This window comes from Heptranchias perlo, chromosome 16, assembly GCF_035084215.1.
Source record: "Heptranchias perlo isolate sHepPer1 chromosome 16, sHepPer1.hap1, whole genome shotgun sequence".
Taxonomy (NCBI): domain Eukaryota; kingdom Metazoa; phylum Chordata; class Chondrichthyes; order Hexanchiformes; family Hexanchidae; genus Heptranchias; species Heptranchias perlo.
The window spans coordinates 63,037,222-63,048,022 of NC_090340.1; the positions used below are offsets into that span (position 1 = coordinate 63,037,222).

Below are 10,801 nucleotides of genomic sequence, written 5' to 3' on the forward strand. Positions count from 1 at the left end.
AGTTGCCCCTTGAGAAGGTGGTGGTGAGCCGCCTTCTTGAACCGCTGCAGTCCGTGTGGTGACGGTTCTCCCACAGTGCTGTTAGGAAGGGAGTTCCAGGATTTTGACCCAGCGACAATGAAGGGACGGCCGATATATTTCCAAGTCGGGATGGTGTGTGACTCGGGGGTGAAGGTGTTCCCATTGCATCACTGCCCCTGTTGATGGTACAGGTCACGGAGCTGGGAGATGCTGTTGGATTTACCTGTCATTTGTACTCACTGCAGCCACAGTGGGCCAGTGGTGGAGGGGCAGGTATTGAGACCAGAGGCAGGAACACCAATAAAACAAACTGTTCTGTCTCGAATGGCGTTGAGCTTCTTGAGCATTGTTGCAGCTGCACCCGTCCAGGCAAGTGGTCAATATTCCATCACACTCCTGAGTTGAGCCTGGTCGATGGAGGAGAGGCTTTGAGGTGAGCTTCTAAAATTCTCATCCTTGTTTTCAAATCCCTCCATGGCCTTGGCCCTCCCTATTTCTGTAACTTCCTGCAACCCTCCGAGTTCTCTGCACTCCTCCAATTCTGGATTCTTGCGCATCCCCCCCGTTTTAATCGCTCCACCATTGGCGGCCGTGCCTTCAGCTGCCTGGGCCCTAAGCTCTGGAATTCCCTCCCTAAACCTCTCCGCCTCTCTCTCTCCTCCTTTTAAGACGCTCCTTAAAACCTACCTCTTTGACCAAGCTTTTGGTCACCTGTCCTAATATCTCCTTATGTGGGTCGGTGTCAAATTTTTGCCCGTGAAGTGTCTTGAGACGTTTTACGATGTTAAAGGCGCTATATAAATGCAAGTTATTGTTGTTATTGATTGATTGCCGTGCCTCTGGCCTGGTCTTGCAGCCGCTGTGTTGATGTGACTGGCCAGTTAAGCTGTGTTGAGTCCCATGCTTTTTGGATTGGGCAGAGGGTAGCGCCCAGAGCTTTGGGGAGTGGTGCTTGTGGTTGGACGTTGGGGCGAGGAGCATACTTGAGCTGCCAGTCTGGTATTGTGCGAGGACACTAGGCCCTTTCCTGACTCTCACCGTCCGCGATGGGGGAGAAGGTTCCGCGATTGACCGGTCAGTGAGCAGTGACGACCCCGGTCATGGGGTGTGATTGGTTGAACCCGAGAGATGACATTGACGTGGGCTTGTACCTCGATTTCTTGCATTAACGACGAGTTGCATGTTGGAGCCATGTGAGGAATTCTCGTGTTCTTCGCAAACAAAAACCCACCCGGTCGTCTTGTACCCGAGGAAGGTGGCAAATCCAAGTTGGTTTTGGGACTGGCCAGTCCTCTGGCTGTTCTCCACTGAATGTTTTGATGTAATTGGTGTTTAGATGGTAGATGGAACGCTCGATGGCAACACTGAGTCTCTCGGACGTGTGACTGACTGAATCTGATTCTGTTGCAGAGAGTCCGCGGCGGAGAATGGAAGGGATTCACTGGCAAGACCATGACCGACATCGTCAATATCGGCATCGGCGGCTCGGACCTGGTACGGGCAGACTCACACCCAGCTACCTCAACAAGCGCGGGATAAGGGACACCTGGTGACAGCTGGAAAATTCCAGATAGGCGAGGGGTTGGGGGTGGGGTGGTGTTGCTGTGGTGGGTACAGGTCTGTCACTGTATAACACTGGGGTACAGTACTGGTGGGGACAGGTCTGTCACTGTATAACCCTGGGGTACAGTACTGGTGGGTACTGGTCTGTCACTGTATAACACTGGGGTACAGTACTGGTGGGTACAGGTCTGTCACTGTATAACACTGGGGTACAGTACTGGTGGGTACAGGTCTGTCACTGTATAACACTGGGGTACAGTACTGGTGGGTACAGGTCTGTCACTGTATAACACTGGGGTACAGTACTGGTGGGTACAGGTCTGTCACTGTATAACACTGGGGGACAGTACTGGTGGGTACAGGTCTGTCACTGTATAACACTGGGGGACAGTACTGGTGGGTACAGGTCTGTGACGGGTACAGTACTGGGGGGTACAGGTCTGTCACTGTATAACACTGGGGTACAGTACTGGGGGGTACAGGTCTGTCACTGTATAACACTGGGGTACAGTACTGGGGGGTACAGGTCTGTCACTGTATAACACTGGGGTACAGTACTGGGGGAACAAAAGCGGGTTGATGGAGTTGAAGTACAGATCAGCCATGATCTAATTGAATGGTGGAACAGGCTCGAGGGACTGAATGGCCTCCTCCTGTTCCTATTTAATTACACTCACTCCCGTTTAATGAAGTTTACAGGCCGGGGTCTGGACAGTTTCTCTGTTGCGCTGTGTCAGCGGTAAAACGTCCAGTGGTTGGAGTGATCCCGGCACTCGGCTGCGGTCTAGCCGGGTCCCGAATTCCCAGTGACGTTATCGGAGACTCTCTTTCTCTTGCTCCTCTGTGTCCCTCGTTAACTTGGCCTTATCTCTGCTATTGTTTTGTCCCAGGGTCCTCTCATGGTCACTGAAGCTCTTAAACCCTACTCCAAGGGTGGGCCTAAGGCCTGGTTCGTGTCCAACATTGATGGTACCCACATGGCAAAGACCCTGGCCGAGCTGAATCCAGAGACCACCCTCTTCATCATCGCGTCCAAGGTAGGTGTCGGAGCTCGGCCCCGGTCACTCGGCTCTTCCCTCGGACTCTTCGGGCCACCGTTTGTTGCAGTTTTGAACCTTTCTCCCTTTCGATGCTCCCGATGGTGTCGATGTGACATTTCCCACACCTTCAGTCCCAGGGTCGCTGGTCTGTTGCTGGCTGAGTCTCCCCCCACCCCCCCCAAACTCAATTCATGTAGGTCCCTTAGAGCCAACAGGCAGAGGGAACGTCATAGTATCATAGTAGGTACAGCACAGAAGGAGGCCATTCGGCCCATCGTGCCTGTGCTGGCTCTTTGAAAGAGTTTATCCAATTAGTCCCACTCTCCTGCTCTTAGCCTTATAAATTTTTTCCTTTTAAAATATTTATCCAATTCCCTTTTGAAAGTTATTATTGAATCTGCTTCCACCGCCCTTTCAGGCAGCGCATTCCAGATCAGAACAACTCGCTAAAAAAATGTTTCCTCATCTCCCCTCTGGTTCTTTTGCCGATCACCTTAAATCTGTGTCCTCTGGTTACCGACCCTTCTGCCACTGGAAACAGTTTCTCCTTATTTACTCTATCAAAACCCTTCATGATTTTGAACACCTCTATTAAATCTCCCCTTAACCTTCTCTGCTCTAAGGAGAACAACCCCAGCTTCTCCAGTCTCTCCATATAACTGAAGTCCCTCATCCCTGGTCCCATTCTGGTAAATCTCCTCCGCACCCTCTCTAAGGCCTTGACATCCTTCCTAAAGTGCGGTGCCCAGAATTGAACACAATACTCCAGCTCAGGCCTAACCTCAGTATTTTATAAATGTTTAGCATTTTGTACTCTGTCTCTATTAATAAAGCCCAGGATCCCGTATGCTCTTTAACAGCCTTCTCAACTTGTCCTGCCACCTTCAAAGATTTGTGTACATACACCCCCAGGTCTCTCTGTTCCTACATCCACTTTAAAATTGTACCATTTAGTTTATATCGCCTCTCCTCATTCTTCCTACCAAAATGCATCACTTCACACTTCTCTGTGTTAAATTTCATCTGCCGTGTATCTGCCCATTTCACCAGTCTGTGCCCTCCTGAAGTCTGTTACTATCCTCCACATTGTTTACTACATTTCCAAGTTTTGTGTCATCTGCAAACTTTGTAATTACACCCTCTATACCCAAGTCCAGGTCATTTAATATAGATCAATACGTCCGTCTCACCAGCCTGGGCTGGAGTTCAGTTGGGGTCGAGGGGACCGGAGTCTGACCCAAACCTTTTTGTTGCTTATTGACTAACTGCAAATGGTTGCTTCCTGTTACAGGCCCAGGCTGCTGCTCTCGTAGCAACTCACTGCTGGATACGTTTCATTCACCACAGACTCCTCATGGGGTGGGGTGGGGGGAGTGCACAGGACTGAGCCCCACTGGGGACGAGGGGAGGGGGGGGATATTGAGTTGTCGTTGACCATCTCTCTTTGCTTTTCAGACCTTCACCACCCAGGAGACCATCACTAATGCAGAGTCGGCCAAAGAGTGGTTCCTGGAGGCCGCGAAGGATGTGAGTTGTGGAGCAGGAGGAAGGGGGAGGTCGGGGGGGGGGTAGGAATGGGTCTCTCTTCTCTCTTCACATTTCACCTCCCCATCCTGCCCCCAGATGGAGGGGCTGACTCGAGCTGACTAGGCTTCCACAGGCAGCCTCTGGGGTCCCATCCACACGTCCCTCCTTCATCTGTGAGCCCAGATGGCGGGTGTTTGGCTATTCCACTGGAGGGGGAATCACAGTCAGCCCCATCTGCTCTCTCATCCTGAGCACTGACTCCGATTGTAACCCCTCCCCTCGAATACTGCCCCGACTGCGATCAGCTGCCTGCGAGAAGCTCTTTGTTCTGATAACCCGTCCCAAGCACTCGCTCCAAGGGAACTCAGCACCTGGGCTGGCTAATTGACCCTGTGATCTTCGGGCCTGCGTGGGTCAGCCGCCCACCGGTGCGGGCATCCCAGAATTCTAGTCCTGGGTCACCCGATCGGGGCAGTGATCCTGGCTTTAAAGCTCGGTCGATGATGGCGTGGCTCCCTGAGTAGGTGCACCATCTGTGTGACTAACACGGATCAGGTGGTCTCTGCTACAGCCTCCAGTTGCCGCTGGTTTGGCCAATTTCACGGTCCCTGGACAATCAGCCAGGATCATTTCCCCCCCCCCCCCCCCCCCCCCCCAAAAAAAATGATGAGTGAGAAAAGGAAAGGAAGTTTTGCATTTATATAGCGCCTTTCGGACGTCCCAAAGCGCTTCGCAGCCAATGAAATACTTTTTGACGTGTAGTCACTGTTGTAATGTAGAGAAACACGACAGTCAATTTGTGCACAGCAAGATCCCACAAACAGCAGTGCGATAAATGACCAGATCATTTGTTTTAGTGATGTTGGTTGAGGGATAAATATTGGCCAGGACACCGGGGAGAACGCTCCTGATCTTCTTCAAAATAGTGGCCACCTGAGAGGGCAGGCGGGGCCTCAGTTTAACGTCTCATCCGAAAGACGGCACCTCCGACAGTGCAGCACTCCCTCAGTACCGGCATTGGGAGCGTCGGCCTGGATTAAGTGCCCCAGTCTCTGGAGTGGGATTTGAACCCAGGACCTTCTGACTCGGAGGCGACTGAGCTGAGAAACGGGTGTGGGTGGGGTGGGGGGGAGTGGAGAGATGGGCCGGGGAGAGTGACCCTCGTGGAGCTCCCACAAACGGATGTAAAGAGTTAATCTCCATTGGGAGATCCTCGAACTTTTCCTGGGGGTTCAATGGGATGTTAACAATCCAGGCCGATGTAATCCGAGGCGATGATATTTAAAAGGTCGTGACCTTTCACGGGCTGGGGCACTGGGGTTGCCAACTCTGGTTGGATGTATTCCTGGAGGTTTCATCACATGACCTCCCGCCTCCAAAAAAAACCCCTGCCCAATCAAACAACCCTTTTTCCCACCTCCCCCCATCTCTAATATTTTTACAATTAATAAACAAAAGTATCCAAAGAACTTTTTGTTTAATGTCCCTGTGATTTTTGTCTCGGGTTTTGCCCCCAGCAGTGTCCAGGAGATTAATCTTCAATTCCTGGAGACTCCAGGGCAATTCCTGGAGACTCCAGGGCAATTCCTGGAGACTCCAGGGCAATTCCTGGAGACTCCAGGGCAATTCCTGGAGACTCCAGGGCAATTCCTGGAGACTCCAGGGCAATTCCTGGAGACTCCAGGGCAATTCCTGGAGACTCCAGGGCAATTCCTGGAGACTCCAGGGCAATTCCTGGAGACTCCAGGGCAATTCCTGGAGACTCCAGGGCAATTCCTGGAGACTCCAGGGCAATTCCTGGAGAGTTGGCAACCCCCTATGAGACAAGCCTGCTCTCACTGTGATGAACATGAGCTGTTTCTACATTGAGATTGAATGTTTTTTATTGATTGTTCCCCCTCAGGCTTCTGCTGTTGCCAAGCACTTTGTGGCCCTTTCGACCAACGCGGTGAGTGTGATTGAAGCTCGCGGCCGCGACGATCTGACAACGTCTTCCAGCCAAATGTTTGTGACCTGCCTCCCTGCTGCCATTTCAACACAGTTGCTCTTTATATAGTGTCCATCACAGCTCTCTCAGACCTCGAAAGACTCCCGATACACAAATCACTAAAAGTAGCGACGCAGGTTAATAAGGCCATAAAAAAGGCAAATCAAGCACTGGGATTCATTTCTAGAGGGATAGAATTGAAAAACAGAGAAGTTATGTTAAACTTGTACAGAACCTTGGTTAGACCACACTTGGAGTACTGAGCACAGTTCTGGTCTCCATATCACAGAAAGGATATGGAGACACTGGAGAAGGTGCAAAAAAGATTTGCAAGGAAGATACCAGAACTGAGAGGTTATCCTTATTAGGAAAGGCTGAACAGGCTGGGGCTCTTTTCTCTCGAAAAGAGAAGGCTGAGGGGTGACCTGATCGAGGTCTACAAGATAATGAAAGGGTTTGATAGGGTCGACGTAGAGAAAATGTTTCCACTTGTGGGGAGTCCAAAACTAGAGGTCATAAATATAAGATAGTCACCAATAAATCCAATAGGGAATTCAGGAGAAACTTCTTTACCCAGAGAGTGGTGAGAATGTGGAACTCACTACCACAAGGAATAGTTGAGGTGAATAGTGTAGATGGATTTAAGGGGAAGCTCGATAAACACATGAGGGAGAAAGGAATAGAAGGATATGGTGATAGGGTGAGATGAAGTGGGGAGGGAGGAGGCTCGTGTTGAGCATAAATGCCAGCATAGACCAGTTGGGCCGAATGGCCTGTTTCTGTGCTGTAGTTTCGATGTAACTTGATGTTTTGCACACAGCAAGATCCCACAATCGCAAATGAGATGAATGTCTGTCTTTTGGTGGTGTTGGTTGAGAGGAATATTGGCCAGGACACCGGGGAGAACTCTCCTGCTCCTCTTTGAAATAGTGACATGGGATCATTGACATCCCCTCCGACGGCGCGGCGCTCCCTCAGCACCGCCCCTCCGACGGCGCGGCGCTCCCTCAGCACCGCCCCTCTGACGCTGCGGCGCTCCCCCAGCACCGCCCCTCCGACGCTGCGGCGCTCCCCCAGCACCGCCCCTCCGACGGCGCGGCGCTCCCCCAGCACCGCCCCTCCGACGGCGCGGCGCTCCCCCAGCACCGCCCCTCCGACGCTGCGGCGCTCCCCCAGCACCGCCCCTCCGACGCTGCGGCGCTCCCCCAGCACCGCCCCTCCGACGGCGCGGCGCTCCCCCAGCACCGCCCCTCCGACGGCGCGGCGCTCCCCCAGCACCGCCCCTCCGACGGCGCGGCGCTCCCCCAGCACCGCCCCTCCGACGCTGCGGCGCTCCCCCAGCACCGCCCCTCTGACGCTGCGGCGCTCCCCCAGCACCGCCCCTCTAACGCTGCGGCGCTCCCTCAGCACCGCCCCTCCGACGCTGCGGCGCTCCCTCAGCACCGCCCCGGGAGTGTCCGCCTGGATTATGTACTGGAGTGGGACTTGAACCCGCGACCCTGAGCTGAGTGTACTCCCAAGCTCGCAAACCTCACGCTCACGGTGGATTTGAAATGTTTGTTTACAGCCAAGGCTCACAATCCCAGCCTCGATCCCAGTTGTTGTTTCCTGTAAACCCCCCTCCCCCACATCTTCCGTTAAGTCTCAGCTGTGGGCTCCAAGATGGCGGTAGTTGTGCCTCCGTGAGACCAGTTGGAATGAACCAGTCCCGTTCCCTCTCCGGCCTTTTCCCGTGGAACTGTTTATTTTCGGGGAGGTTCCCGTTAGCTCAATTGGTGAAGACAATTGGTTTCGGCCGTGGCAGGTCTCTGCTCGACTGCGATGCAGACCAAGGTTAAATAGCCCATCACCCCGCTCACTTTCTGGTCTCCTGCCAGAAGATTCACTTGTTGGGTGGAGTGAGGTACTGGGTTGGGGGTGGGTGAGGTATCTTGGGGAGGAGGGGGCTCCCAGTGAGGGGTCAGGTGATCATCATTTCCTCTGCCTTGTCCCCTGTTTGGTGCGACTGATGCCTCTCTGGGACAATGTGGCCCAGGTCAGGCCATCTCCTCCAGTGAAGCGCCTCGCTCTGGCATCATAATGAGGTCCTTTCTCTCGGCCCCAAAGCTTCGGCCAGCACAAATCAGTCCACTCAATCAGCACCCCATCCACCACCCTAAACATTCACTCCCTTCACCACCGGCGCACCGTGGCTGCAGTGTGTACCATCCACAGGATGCACTGCAGCAACTCGCCAAGGCTTCTTCGACAGCACCTCCCAAACCCGCGACCTCTACCACCTAGAAGGACAAGAGCAGCAGGCACATGGGAACAACACCACCTGCACGTTCCCCTCCAAGTCACACACCATCCCGACTTGGAAATATATCGCCGTTCCTTCATTGTCGCTGGGTCAAAATCCTGGAACTCCCTTCCTAACAGCACTGTGGGAGAACCTTCACCACACAGACTGCAGCGGTTCAAGAAGGCGGCTCACCACCACCTTCTCAAGGGCAATTAGGGATGGGCAATAAATGCCGGCCTCGCCAGCGACGCCCACATCCTGTGAATGCATTTTAAAAAAAGCAGGGATGAAGTTGGCCTCCATTAGTCGAGACCTTGTTAAGTCGCTGTCTGTGTTTGATGCTCGCCGACTGTTTTTAACGGAACCTTTGCTCTCTGACTCTTCACAGACCAAAGTGCAGGCTTTCGGGATCGACCCTGCCAACATGTTTGAATTCTGGGACGTAAGTACTTGGGATCAGATCGCGTCTACTAGCTGCTTGTTTACATACGGGGAGGTGTGGAATGTACAGGGACTGACTGAAACAGGGGGACAGGAGGGGGAATGGGATCACACACGATGCTGCATTTAGTCCAGAGTGACCTTTGAACTCCATAGTTCACAGGGCAGCAGGCAGTGATACCCGAGTAAAGTTCTCCCTGGTGTTTGTTTGAATCACTGGTTTCCAGTTGTATCTCTGGGTTACTCCGAAGTAATATTTTGATCCGTTATCATTCGGTGTAAAAGTTTCGAGATAAATTCATACTTTGTGTGGCACGTGCAAATTTTTGGTTTTAAAGGGGCACCTTGATCTCTAATTGACCTGTGGATCGCAGCAGTTGACCTCTAACTGACCCAGCAAGGCACAATAATTATACTTTGTGACCTTAAAGGGGACCCACTAATTTGCTCACTTTAGAAGCAGAATGATACGGGGTGTGTCACACGGCCCCTCACACTCCTGCCCACGATAACATCCTGCACCTGTATAGGGCCGTTAACCTCTGACCCCTCGAGGGGTTTCAGGTATGAGAGATGGGCCAAGCTGATGTGGGAAAATTAGATGAACCGAGCAAAAGTCTGGTTGAAAAGATTTTTGAGGTGGGGAGAGGATGCAGAGAGTGGGAGGGGGGGGTTAGCGAGGAGTGGGAGGGGGGGTTAACGAGGAGAGTGAGATGCTGGGATAGGACAGGGGAAAGGAAAGATAGACTTGCGTTTCTATATCGCCTTTCACCACCTCAGGATGTCCCAAAGTGCTTCTTTACAGCCATTAAAGTACTTTTGAAGTGTAGTCACTGTTGTAATGTAGGGAAATATGGCAGCCAGTTTGCGCACAGCAAGATCCCAGGATCGGCAATGAGATAAATAATCTGTTTTAGTGATGTTGGTTGAGGGATTAATGTTGGCCCAGGACACCGGGGAGAACTCCCCTGCTCTTCTTCGAGATAGCACCATGGGATCTTTTATGTTCAGTGGGAGCGTCGACTAGATTATGGGGCTCAAGTCTCTGGAGTGGGGCTCGAACCCACGATCTTCTGACTCAGAGGCGAGAGATGGGACCCACCGAGTGAGAGCTGACACCAAGGAGGCAAGAGATGGGGGGTGGGGTGAGGCTGAGGGGGGTGGGGAGGTGGGAGTTACGGATGAGGTATTTTGGAAGGGGGTGAATGTCGGTGAGGGAGGGGGTGGTGAGTGAGTGAGTGGGTCAGCAGTCGGGTGGCGGAGGTCTGGACACGTTCTGTTCTAGTGCAGGTGGGGTTTAAGGATTCGGGGAAGATGAGTCCAGAGGTAGGAAAAGCATCAATGAGGGTTTCGCTGACATGGCGGTGGGGGAGGGGGGGCTGGTGAAATGAGATACACAGTCTCAGTGACGGACAGAGCGAGGGCGGGGGGAGGTGTTCGAAGCTCGGGCTCAGGACCCCAGGGATCGCGTTCCGTCTGATTCAGCTCGAACAGACAGGGAGAGGGATGGAGTTGGTGGGGAGCCCGCCATTGGAGTCCATACTCCCATCTCCACCATTATCACGAGCCTCCCCCCACTCTACAGGGTCCCTGCTGATTCAGTCCTTTGTAACCACCGCAACCCACCGTCTCTCTTGGTTTCCGAATATAATCGGGGGGTGGGGGAGGGGTGAATGCTGACTGCGTCGAGGCTAAAAATAAAAAGTTGATGATGTCTCGATAGCGAAGGAGGCAGAGGGGCAGCTGCCGAGAACTGGAAGGTGATCTCGGGTTGCTGGGAGTGAGGGCTATTTACGGCTGTGACCTTTCCTGAAAGTTCAAAGGTGCGCGGTTTGAAGGTCGCGGAGTTGGGAACTGAGACGGTGCAGAATCTGTCTCCTGTCATCTGTTCTGTGGCCGGGTGGGTGATCGGGTTACTGCAGATAGTTGAATCTCTCA

General features: G+C 52.9%; 1 protein-coding gene across 1 annotated transcript in view; it reads left to right on the forward strand.

Moving 5' to 3' along the window:
- The window catches only part of gpib (glucose-6-phosphate isomerase b), a 38,610-nt gene that overhangs the window by 11,944 nt on the left and 15,865 nt on the right, over nt 1–10,801 (forward strand). The window contains 5 exon segments of the mRNA XM_067998196.1: nt 1,432–1,515; nt 2,475–2,621; nt 4,080–4,151; nt 6,055–6,099; nt 8,811–8,864. Of these exon segments, the coding sequence (XP_067854297.1) occupies nt 1,432–1,515; nt 2,475–2,621; nt 4,080–4,151; nt 6,055–6,099; nt 8,811–8,864 (402 nt within the window).